This window comes from Vanessa tameamea, chromosome 6 (genome assembly GCF_037043105.1).
Source record: "Vanessa tameamea isolate UH-Manoa-2023 chromosome 6, ilVanTame1 primary haplotype, whole genome shotgun sequence".
Taxonomy (NCBI): domain Eukaryota; kingdom Metazoa; phylum Arthropoda; class Insecta; order Lepidoptera; family Nymphalidae; genus Vanessa; species Vanessa tameamea.
In genome coordinates, this window is record NC_087314.1 from 3,082,938 (window position 1) to 3,096,353 (window position 13,416).

Here is a 13,416-nt window from a genome sequence, read left to right on the forward strand (position 1 = left end):
CTGGCAACACCAAGAAACTAATATAGAATATTGCCTTTAGTTTTTTTTATATTATATTCACAAAGTATTAAGCGTGCGTGAAGAACGTATCGTTATAGTTTTTAGAAAAGGTCGTATATGTACAAAAATATTCAATACTTAAAAAAAGAGCATATAACTTCTTTTTTTATTATATTTTTGGCCATGGTTTTTCCCTCTTAACTAATATATAACTAACGCTACAATTTTCAAAGAAATTTAATCAAAGCTCAGTAACACTGGAACCATTAAGAAAAATCTATTCTTTTATTAAGAAGTTTCTTCAAAAAAAGTTTCACGTTTTACAGTTAAGCTGGTGCCTGACCTGTGTCATTTGCACGTTATTAACCTGTCACAATGTGAGCATTTATAATCAGCACAGCAAGCTGAGTTGTTCGTTGAGAGCTCTGCTCCATCTCATTGTCAGTTATAGCACGAATCCCTGTATGTTAACACATGTATTCGTTACCAAACTCAATTCTGAACTGGGAAGACTAGTTGCGAACACGCTTGGCATAACCTTTTGTATATTATTCTTTGACGTCTACACCGATAATGCATATATAGCACCGCACTGTGCTAAGCGAGCAGAGCACTGCGCTCGTTACTAATATTTTAAATCAGATATGCCGCTGTATATATCTCTGTATAATTATAACTAATTACTAATCACACTATTGTATAATACTGATAATTACTACAGAGTCACCCTGCGTATACCTACCCTACTCTAACATAGCCTTCTAGCGTACTGTTAAATATGATATGTACTAATCAAAGACAATTAGATTTCGACAAACATATTTACCACTCTTCTAATATGAGATATTCCTAACAATCTCATTTACATTTGATTATTATATCTTTATAAAAGCACAACCCTACACGAATACGGAAGGTGAAAGGAGATCACCACCCCGCCATCTACAGCATACTAAGTATTGGAAATACTAGAACATTAATTAAATTTACGTGAGATAAAAACGTATTCATTAATCCTTATACGAAATTTCTTGAAACAAATATTTCACTCACAATGAATTGGTATGAGTGGCACTTAATCTATACTAATATTATAAATGCGAAAGTACCTCTTCACCGCTGAGCCGATTTGGATGATATTTGGTGTGGAGTTGAGTCCCGTGGAATATTCTGCCCGTCGAGAAAGAAAAATGTTTTATTTCGCGCGAATAAAGCCGCAGTTTCAACTATTATCTCTTTAGTCTACATAATATGTGTCATAAATAGTACCTACATATATAAATGTACTGAAAATTAATTTAATTTACACGCAGTCATTCAATATAATATTGAATTGAATAGTCTGATATTTTTATAATTATGGATATAAAAATATAATAACATTTACTGTTAAAAACATCATTCAACAATTAGAATATTATAAACTTGACAAACGTTTTTTACAAGAAATGATTACAAAGTCAATTTTATTATTTCTAAAACATCCATCAACAACAAATTATTGTTGGCGGTATATAGGTATATATTTTTTATATTTTCATTTAAGCTGACAAAGAGCCAACGTATGAGGAATCAAGAAAATATATTTTATACAATAAAAAAGGAATAGATTCGGTAGTATTTTGGATATTTTCGCACAAATTTCAAGGAAAACAATCAGACGTCATAGCGAATAGTCTACGGTTCAAGGAAGTATGGTTTGCCAAATTTATTTTTACAACTGACCCGTTATCGGTTCCTCGTTGCGAAACATTTTACTGTGCCAATGAACAGAACTTTTTTGTGTAAAGTCACATCAGAAATAGTGTTGCTAACATTAAATATTTATTAAATACTTAATCCCTTAATAACTAGAATTTTGTCTTCTTTATCTATGTTTACACCTCAAAAGATTATCCTTTCCTGCGGTCAGGATACCTTCTGTTACCACAGATCCTGTACAATAGCAATAGTAACACAGACTTTTTTATTTGATTTTAAATGTTATTTCATAACATTTATAATTATATTATAAAGGTGGAAGTTGGTATGTTTAGATGTTTGTTACTCTTGAGTGTAATGAAACTCTATACAAAAAAACTTAAATAAATAAAATAATTAAAAAAAATACTTACACGTCAGAATAACACATAAGCTATAATTAATAAAGATATTATGGGCTATAATAACCTGACAACCAATCCTTACAACGACAGCGAAGTCGCGGCTGAAAACTAATTTAAATATGTATGTATATTAAAAAGTAAATTCGAAACTGTTATTTTAAAATTAATTATTTCCTATCAGAAATATGACACGAGGACTAACATATTCATATGAACAAAAATCGAAAATGGAAAAAACAAAAGAGATAAAATTAATTAGGAAATTACTTTGCAACCAGCTATTAATTTGCGGCAATTTCGAACATAATATTTATCATAAAAGATTGCTTGTACAAAATTAAGCAAATCAAATGCAATTCGTGTTCAAATTGTGTTCAAAGTATGTTCGGAATTGAGGCTATTAGATAGGACCACGGTGGCTTTAAATGAAAATTCAATAATTGCATTGTTCGTCAGAACTTAGACACTAACTTTCAGAAAGCCACCATCGAAAAAAAAGGTTTTTTAAAAATACAATGATACTTATGTGTCTCGTCCTATTCAGCATGGTATCTTTAAAAATAGTGTAACAGAGCGCCATCTATCGAAACGCTCCGGCATCTGCAGTAGCGAATATACAAGATTCTTTATTACAATATGAAAAAAACTTCTATTAAAAAGCAGTAAATTATTATTAATTTGATATTGTAGTCCTTAAGTGTCTGATTTAATTTCTTTATTATTGTGCAGTTGTCAATTTGAATTTATTAACGGCATGCCAAGAAAATAGCATTCTAATTACTTATTCCTATTCAGTTGTAGCCAGTTTAATAAAAACTGGTTGAGTTGATAAATAATCCATATTTTACTACTTTTTTTAAATAACTATCAATCATTTAAAAAAAATTCTCATTTTATTACAATCATGCGCAGAAGGGGAGGATCTAGGATTCTACATAATATTATAAGGCTAGAACTTTTTATTGAACCGACGAGATTTCATCACAAGTCCACAAAAACTAAGTTAAAAAAAACCTTTTTTACTAGTCATTTCTTCCTGCATTCTTATAATAATTAATACTAACAACTAATACAATTGTACTAGACTAGTATAATAGATTTTTAACAGACTGTTCCAAGACCTATTATCCATATATATTAATACTTTGTTATCCCTTATAGTTCAATTATAGTATGTTAAGTAGTCAAAAGATATTTTCCCGTACAGTTCAAACGTTCATAATTCTTATCAACTAAAACTGAGAAGGATGACAATAACGATAACTGTCATTTTGTAAACAGTTTTAGGACAAAGTAATTTTATAAATGCCTGCAACATATCGAATGACAGAGCGTCAACCGGCCGTGACCGCGTTAGGAGTCGTGAACTCGTCGTCACCCATCACCAGTGAACTGCAACGCACTGTTTATGATACTTGTTACATAACATACTCGATGGTAGGGCTCTTTGTAAGGCCTGGGTAGGTACCGCCACATACTCCGCCACTACCGCCACGTACTCATCACATATTCTACCAAAACAGCAATACTTAGAATTGTTGGTTTTCGATTTAAAGGGTCAGTGAACCAGGAATTTCAAATTAGAGACACAAGGGAAATAAAATCTTAGCGCCCATGAAGTGGCTCACCATAAAGTGGCCTATTTGCTAGTTTGCCTGCCTGCCAATACGCAGTTACATAAAGACCGCGATTCATGAATAATTGTTGCTTGCTGATGAGTTTAGCTAAAACTAACGTTTAATTTTTCTTCACAAATCTACAACAATTTCTGTGTTTACAACATTCACAGTTGTCTAGAAAGTCATGAACAATTACACAATATTTTAATAAAATGACAATTTTATATGATACAACGTATAATTCTCAATATTAATCAAGTTTAACTAAAGTATTTTTTATTTTATACTAACATAATCTGAAAGCTATAATCAAACGAAAACTTAATAATTTTAGTATGATGTATAAATCAGTTGCTTAACCGCATTGCAGCCAATAACTCGGCTTAACATACCAATTTATAGGCGGCAGGTTAAAGGTTCAATAATTTGTCTTAACGAACTTCGAATGATATCGGTAATTGATATGTCTATATATCAAACAATGTTAACGAGTGACGTGTCTTATAAATATATGACGATAATTATTTTGAAATATGAAATATACGGAGGAATTCTAGTGAGATTACATTTATAAGAATGAAACAATTTACTGATCAAAGTAAACGATTTAATGAGAATAACATAAAATAAAAATAAGATATTTATTTCCCATTACGTTGTTGGACTTTCTAAAATCGATATTAATAACCATTGCGGTATAGGTATACCTAAACAATTATTAAAAACTTCATAAATACTATTGGGTCGCTCGCGAAAGTATGTGTTTATTCAAAAGATTTTTGGGAATTTCGAAACCTGTGACAGGTTTTGTTTAGATTTAACGTCATTTTAAACTGCAAGTCACTCATCTACATTTGGCGCCGAAATGAGGAAACCTATTTTAAATGATTTTTTTAATATCATATAAGTAGTATACAATAGTTCAGTTAGAATTGGAGTTTTTCAAAAACAATTTACTTTAATTTTGTTTACGTTTTTCATTTTTTTTCTTATACATCGATAGCGCCGCTCTCTAATCGGCCAATAACTTTTTTAAAAGAAATTCTTTGTTAATTCGTAACAATAGTAAAATGCGATCAAGAATCCTCTTTAATTTTCGGCACGTCTACGGTTGGAGCTCTTCAAAATGAAATCATAAATTATTTTTTATGTGCAGCTATTACTCCATAATCACTGGGACAAAAATCGGCTTACGCTATTAATATATGAGTTTGTAATTCACACAAACCATAATGCTTTTCGTTTGCTAATGAAGTAAGCCTCTCAGCAGTGTTTACTGCTGAGAGGCTTCCCTGACTTCTTTGCCATTCCCAGAACAAGGACAGCTTATTTCTGGTAACAACTGAGACGCAGTACTCATTCTATTTTGACTGCAATCGTTGAGGATCTAAGTAATCCTTTCTCAAAAGTTTGGTGTAGCTTATATCGGTGCGGGAAATATACTATTTGGTATGTGTATGTTTCTAACTATGGGTTTGATTAAATTCCTGAAATAAAAGTTATACTTGGTCGTAGAGCTTTGTGCAAGCCCGTCTGGGTAGGAACCACCAACTTATCAGATATTCTACCTCCAAACAACAGTACTCAGTATTGTTGTGTTCCGGTTTGAAGGGTGAGTGAGCCAGTGTAACTACAGGCACAAGGGATATAACATCTTAGTTCCCAAGGTTGGTGGCGTATTGACGATTTAAGGAATGGTTAATATTTCTTACAGCGCCATTGTATATGCTCGTCCGCGAACCTGTATCATAAAGAAAAATATATATTATTGTTTATTTAAAAAAAGATAACTAAGTTAGTTTAGCTCATTATTAGCGAAGACTGAAGTTAAACAACTTACAGATTATTTTTTTATCAACAGGATCACAATAATACTGTTTTGAGCTTACAAAGCCCTATAAAATTAAACTCATTATATATGGCATATATATGATTTATATTTTGAAGTATATCATAGAGAACAGTTATAATTCTTTTTTCATATTATAAAAAAGTTCCGATATTAAAATCTAGCTCTTAGTTTTTACAAATACATATGTCTTATTTTGCTGTGGGAATTGTAGCCAGTGGCCATATATATATATTGATTTATATTATACTGACACAGTCAGGGCCGGAACGTAAGTTTAGGGGACCCTGGGCTAACACTACTTAGGGGCCCACCTAAGACATATCAGAACGTAGACTTGAATTAAATTAATTGAATGGGTTTGATTAATTGCAGGACTCGCAGGGCTGCAAACCATACGATCTGTTTAATTTAATAAAGTTATGGATTCTTTCGCATTATCGTCTATTTTTGGCTTTGACTTGACTTAGCTGGGGCCCCCTTGAATCAAATCCACGTGGCTATGGGCTGAAGCCCAAAAAGCCATTTGGTAGTTCCAGCCCTGCATACAGTTCGTTATTGTATTAATGTACCTAGTTAATAAACATAGACATATTGTTAAAACTGTTTTTACTTCCAATACTTAATCAAATGATAATATTGCTCATGATAATCATTATACTTATATGTTACCTATGTAACATTTTCTGCATACAATTTCCATGCTAGTTAAAAACAAACATATATGTATATGCATACATTACACTTTCATTACTAAGAGTGTGAACAAACCAATAATTTATAGTTCATCTCATACAATTCAGATGTAAACCAGACCATTTCAGTATGAAGTATTTTATTATACCGGCCATTAAAGACTTGTCGGAAATGTTAGATTAAAAACGATCGATTTCCTAAGTGCTGTGTTGCTACTATATAATGTAAGTATAAACAAATGTATTGAAATACTATTGATTCAAAATAACGCAATAATGATAAAGCCCTTTATTATAAGTAAAAAAGAATCGTGTAAAGATATTATTACTTTCTCTTATCAATTCCGCTAATCTACAACAGTAACGATAGGTTTCAGATTATTTTCCGATCCAGCTTCTACTGCTGAAAGGTAACGGTTTTGTTTCATTACAATTGGAATAAACTGACAATTTGATAGTAGTATGAACCTATTCTTGGCAATATTTTCTTTTCACGTAGCTGTACCTGCCCTATTTCTATTTAAATTATATGCACTTTTCAGAGATTTCAGTGTTATATCAAGAACAGTATATTTTTTATGTCGGTCAATATAGGTTTTAAAGAGAAGTCGTCAGTCGTCGTCGTCGTTATTTTGTAGTAAGTATAACGTAGAAGTTTTGAACATTAACCCTGTCACCGACATATGAAAGAGCGAAGCTGTCTTTGAATTTATGAGTCTTCAGTATCGTTTCATTTTTATGATACCTTCTCTTGCTTTCAACAACAACAGCAACAATTTGTGTGTAATTTTATGAATAAGGACGGAAGTATGTAACGGGAAAACGCGAAAGCGTGCGCCATTTGATTTGACCAATGAGCGCGCTCTATGCTTGAGTCGGCAGTCAGATGGTACCGCCCATTTTCCAAGAGTGTATATTATGTTACTTATTACCAAGGTGAGATGTCAGATATTACACATCACATTATGTATCTATTGTAAGGCTCACTTGTTTCTTATTTGAAGTTTCGTACTGTTTTCTATATTTGGCTCGTCTAATTTAAATATGATCTTTGGTTTTCTAGCTTTTGTAAACTGCTTGGAAACTGCAGTTGTTACGCTAAATAATATTTATTAGTATTTAAGAGGAGTCTTGAATGAGCACAGTCGTTATGTGTCAATCTAACAACTATAATCAATCAAAAACTGAAACGTAAATTATATTTTATTTACAAGATTTTCGCCTCATTGTGTTTATTCAAATCGCTTTCATTTTACTTTAACTATAATATTATTTACTATAATATTTGCTGCACTAGTTCGACTTTTTAAGTAACGTGGGTGGGTTGTAAGTTTATATCTCCTTCTTACAAAATAAATAACAAATCTTCAATAAAATTTAGATTGAGATCCATGCGTAAGCACAATTAGTATCTACAGCAACCAAAATCAATTCATTTAACTCAGTCAAGTGCCATCGAAACAGCGTCGTGACCTTCGAAGTGAATATTTACATACAGCAGCCCATTATCACTTTAGTAATATTAGTTTAGTGATACTATTAGTTGCCCATTGAAAATTTCTATTTTGCAATTACTTCCATTAAGATTAATTATAATCAAATTTTAAATAATTATAGATTCTTAACATTGTTTCGCTGATAAGAGACAAAGCCATTGTGTCAACGCATGTAGTGTCTTACACTAGGGCCCATTCCCGTTTCCAGGGAACCAGTATCAGTACATCAGGTTTCTCCATGGCTCAATAAGAACAGGAACGTCGATTTTTTTTTTTAATGTTATAGGTGGCAAGATATTGTGTATATCTATAAGACCATGGTCAGACCTGCTGTTCTATATGGATCAGAGTGTGGGGCTATAAAAGGGATGACTGAAAGACAATTGCATGTTGCAGAGATGAGAATGCTGAGAGGAATGTGTGGTGTTACGCGAATGGATAGAGTAAGGAATGAGTACATAAGAGGAAGTTTGAAAGTGGCACCGGTAACCGAGAAGCTATCTGGAAACCGGCTGTCTTGGTATGGGCATGTTATGCGGAGGAATGAGGACCATATTATGAGAAAGGTTTTGAGAATGGATGGGGATGGATATATAGGTAGGGGACGACCCAAGAAACGATGGATGGATTGTGTGAAAGACGATATGGTTAGAAAAAATGTTACTTGTGCGATGACGTCTGACAGAGAAGTATGGAAGAAGAAGACATGCTGCGCTCACCCCAAGTAAAGTTGAGATAAAGGCAGGAGGATGAGGATGATGATGTTATAGGGGACAAACGAGCAGGAGGCTCACCTGATGGAAAGTGATTACCACCGCCCATGGACATCTGCAATACCAGGGGGGTTGCAGGTGCGTTGCCGGCCTTTTAGGAAGGAAGAGCCGATGGGCGCAAGAGCCCTTTTTATTGTATCATCCATCAGAGATCTTTTCTCAAAGCACATTGGTGTTCTATTGTCCCCCTGTCTGTTTCAGTAGGTCCCTCATTTGGAGAACTATTAAAATGTGGAAACATTTACGATCTAAAAGTGTTCCCAGATTATAGATATAGAGGATATAGAGGACTACAGAGGATAACGTATGCAACCAATATATAGGGTTTTCCAATAAGGACTTGACAACTTTCCAAATAAAATGAAAACCATTTAAGATATTTCAAAAACTTTATAATCGGGTTGAAGAACATTCAATACATTTATGTATGGAACTCGACTTCGCTCATATGGCCACCGCGGGCACGTTTGCAGCGGTCGATTCGTTGGACCCAATTTTCCATGACTCGGCCACACATGTCGGCCGAAACGGCTGCTATTTCGCGTTCAATGTTGGCTTTGAGCTCTTCCAACGTCGTCGACTTATTAGCATAGACCAACGACTTGATGTAGCCCCAAAGAAAAAAATCTAGAGGAGTTAAATCGCACGAACGAGGCGGCCAATCGACTGGTCCATTTTTTGAGATAACACGCTCACCAAACTTGTTCTTTAATAAATGGATTGTAGCGTGTGCTGTGTGGCTTGTGGCGCCGTCCTGTTGAAACCATATGCTGTCCAAGTCTATATATTCCAATTCGGGCCAAAAATAATCAATAATCATGATAGCGATAACGATCACAGTAACGTGGCGACCACTATCGTCGACGAAAAAATATGGCTCTATGACGCCGCCGGCATGCAAACCGCACCAAACAGGTGTCTTTGGTGGATGAAGTGGTTTTTCATTAAGCATATGTGGATTTTCACGCGCCCAATACTGCATATTTTGTTTATTGACAAAGCCATTGAGCCAGAAATGAGCTTCGTCACTGAAGATGATTTAGCGATGACATTGATCATCTTGGCGCATCCTTTCCAGAGCCCAATCGGAAAATGTACGTCGCTCCGAATGGTCTATCGGCTTTAATTCTTGAGTGAGCTTGATCTTTTATGGGTGAAAAGCAAGATCCTTACGCAAAATTCGCCATAAAGTAGTCTTGGCGATACTCAACTCTTGAGAACGCCGTGGAATTGACTGATTTGGTTCATTTGCTACGGACGCTTCAACAGCAGCGATATTTTCGACACTTCGACCAACCCGTTATCTCACTGTCACTGCAACATCACACAACGAACATGTAGACTGAAACTCTTTCACTAAACTTGTTACTGCCTGTCTACTAGGGCGAGAATTACGACCGAAAATCGGAGTTAACGCTCTTAAAGTAGCGGCCATCGACTCCGAATTTCTGTAGTAAATTATTATGATTTGCAGACGTTGTTCGTTCGTGTACTTCACCATCATGAAAATGTTATGTCTACTGAATAAACTGACAGTGACAGTTCGATGTTAAGTGAAAAGGTTAGTTAACAATCTAAATTCAAAATTGTCAAGTCCCTATTGGAAAACCCCTTACTTATTCTTTATTTGATAACATGATTTGAATTATTGGCAAATCAAATTTAAAGTAATAATAAATAAATAACTTACCGTAAGTTATTTTGATACTAAAAACTATAAATATGAAAAACAGCTACATATACAGAAAAACACTGAATTTCCTTATTGCGTTTTTCAATAAATAATAACAAAATCAAAGTGAAAAAAAAATTAAAATATTTGAATGCATCTAATTTCTATTTTCTAGTGACATAAGACAATAGACATTGACAAATTAGTCAAGTGTGACATCCGTCATAAAAATGGCTGCGCTTAGAGTATTTAGTCGTAATATACCTTATTTACGACAACAATTTTCAGCATTACTAGGAAACACTTCGCCTTCAGTCAAATTTATTTGTGTTGTAGTAGTAATAGGTTATATTTTGTCATTTTCTGAAGATGTTGTGGACGTTCTTAGTGTTACGCCAGGATATCTGTTACCTCCTTCTTTTCAATTGTGGTCCACTTTCACATTCTGGTTTCTCGAAATACATTTGTGGGAGGTGATCATTGATATCATAACGGTTGGTTTATGTGGGAAATTAATAGAGCCCCTATGGGGCCAAATGGAGATGATGAAGTTCTTTTTCCTAACGAACATTGGAGTTGCATTTTTAACAACATTTTATTACTTGGTGATATATTCTTGGACTCAAGATACATCATTGCTATTCGATATACACGTGCATGGCCTTGCGGGCTATCTCGCTGCTGTGAGTGTGGCTGTGAAACAAATAATGCCGGATCACCTTTTAATAAAAACACCATTGGGTATGACAAAAGTATAAATAATATTGAATTGAAATTTATAGCTGAATTGTATATTTATTGAAGCCTTTTCAATGTTTTATAACATGAACTTCTAATTTCATTAACACTCAAAAAAATTACAAAACATCTTTACAATTTATTTGGTTCATTTTTAGGAAAACTTACAAATAGATCCTTGCCACTGCTAATTCTAATAGCAGCTATATTACTCTGGGCTGTTGGTGCCTTAGAAGGTACTTATCCTTGTATGTGGGGCAGTGGGACTCTACTATCATGGATTTACCTGAGATTTTTGCAACGCCATAGCAGTGGTACAAGAGGAGATATGGCTGAAAATTTTAGTTTTGATAAGTAAGTCAATTTTTACAAAAACTTAAAGTACACATAATATTCAAGATATTTAATATCTAGCCTAGCCTTCTATAGACTTATGATTAAGCTCAATAACAGGTTACTTAGTTAAGATTCTCTCAATTAAAAATATAGTTATTTATAAAATAAATAAATGTCAGGTTGATACTATAAAGCTGCTACAAACTTAGTGAAGAAAACACTGAAAATTTTGTCCATTTGTCTCATATCTCTTATTATTTTAACTCACAAACTCATTAGCTTCAATACAGATCATTAGAGAGTAAATTGTTGTCAAGCTCCATATAGCCATGAATTGTTGATATTATCTGATAAGAGTTTCTGTTGTAGTTACTTTAATTGTTCAAACACTAGTGTTTATTTTGCCTGGTCTTACAGTCTCATTTAAGCCCAGTATTTTACAGTACAATTATGCATACTCCCTTGGAGTAGAATCTATTTGCTTACTTCAATAATGGTTGTTGTGTTAAATATTGACAGCTGAAAACCAATTCTCTTAATGCAGTGTGTGAAAACTTAAGTTTATAATTAAGCCAGCAGTTTACAGTTTGAATCCCAAATGATTATATTTAATTTACATCTGGTACTGCTGTGCCTAATTTGTATTGCCTCTGTTCATCGGTAGATTATTTTATCAGGTATATTTAAAATATTTCCTTGTTTGCAGTTTCTTCCCAACAGTTTTACAACCTATAGTGCGAGGTATTCTTCGTCCAGGACATCGTTGCTGTGTTCGTATAGGGCTATGTTCACCGAGTACACGTCGAGTGCATCTTGCACTGAGTAATCGTGGTGTTGGTGTAATAATACCTGGTGTTGAACCGCAGGATATGGAGCGGCGACGGTAACATTAAATATATTAATTATTTATGGATAATTTTTATTCAAAACTCTTAAACTTCTATAATAATCTACATATAATATTAATGTTTATATGTAACAACAGAGATAAATTGATATTAAATTATTTATGATAATAGATTAGCATTTGAACAGCCAAAGTATTTACGACATACATCAAAAGATTATAAAGATAAACCCTTATAAAATGAGTCAGTATTGTTAATGTATATTACATTTAAATAAAAAAAATTTAAAATGAAATTACAAAAAATGTTATATTCCCATGGTCATCCGGTTTTAGATAAAAATTTATATTTATATTAGCATAAAACCAGTTTCTTTGGTTTATTTCCAGAGTAAAAATATGTAACAGACTGAACTGTTTTTTTGTTTACCAACTTTTTACTATTGAAATTGAAATGAAACAATAGATTTCGCCTTTCGTTGTTAAAAATTGTCTGGATTTTTTTCAGCCAAATTGCACTTAAAGCTTTAAGTGAGAGATTATCCAAGACATCAGAACAGACTAGACAGAAGAACTTATCAACGAAAGTTAACATGGAGGCAGTGAGAAAAATGCAGTCTTCTCATGTGATTCCGCAGTTCCCTACTGAAACAGAGACTAGCCAGCCAGCAGCTCCAGCAGAGACTACTCTAATTGACATAAGTGCCGACCCGTCACCTCCCACAACGAAAACATCATGATTATAGTCATTAGCACTGTTAAGACTGTTCACAGTTCAGTGTAGGAACCTAAGATGTGTGATCTTTACAATACACGTATATTTTAAGATTACATCACAAATTGTAAGATTTAAATATGGAAATTTATCATTTAATTTCTTATGATTTCTTTTGTTGTTTACATGGTATATAGATTAATTTGTTGATTAGTACTATAAATTTCTGTTGAAACTACATTGATGAATGACGTTTTTAACTTTCAATTTAATGAAATCCATTGTGATCAATGAATTTATGATAGATGTTTAATTCAATATGCTGATATTTAATTAAATAGAAATATTAAAATTAACATTTTCATGGAAACTTAATTGAACTACTTATTCATGACAATTATACGTTTGTTACAAAGGTAAGGTATTTGAAAGTGATGAAAATAAATTAATTAGATTTTATGTGCAATTATTAGAATACTGCCTTTAATATATTGAATCACAAAGGCTGATAATAATATATATACAAAAAAATTATTTATGCATTTAAATGTTGTGTAATCTTTGGCATTCC

At 33.1% G+C, this 13,416-nt stretch overlaps 1 protein-coding gene across 1 annotated transcript; it reads left to right on the forward strand.

The window, feature by feature from the left end:
- Nucleotides 1–10,405: 10,405 nt before the first annotated feature.
- LOC113393485 (transmembrane protein 115) lies at nucleotides 10,406–12,976 on the forward strand. Its single transcript, XM_026630382.2, has 4 exons — nucleotides 10,406–10,950; nucleotides 11,106–11,301; nucleotides 11,990–12,166; nucleotides 12,639–12,976. Exons 1-4 carry the CDS (start codon nucleotides 10,440–10,442, stop codon nucleotides 12,868–12,870), a joined length of 1,116 nt encoding a protein of 371 aa, XP_026486167.2. The 5' UTR covers nucleotides 10,406–10,439; the 3' UTR covers nucleotides 12,871–12,976.
- The last annotated feature ends 440 nt before the right edge of the window (nucleotides 12,977–13,416 follow it).

Excerpts from the sequence above, each read along its gene's own strand:
- LOC113393485 (XM_026630382.2), top strand. The coding sequence starts at position 10,440 with ATGGCTGCGCTTAGAGTATTTAGTCGTAATATACCTTATTTACGACAA. Across the intron at positions 11,302-11,989 it reads GAAAATTTTAGTTTTGATAA|TTTCTTCCCAACAGTTTTAC; the intron begins GTAAGTCAATTT and ends CCTTGTTTGCAG. Across the intron at positions 12,167-12,638 it reads CAGGATATGGAGCGGCGACG|CCAAATTGCACTTAAAGCTT; the intron begins GTAACATTAAAT and ends GATTTTTTTCAG.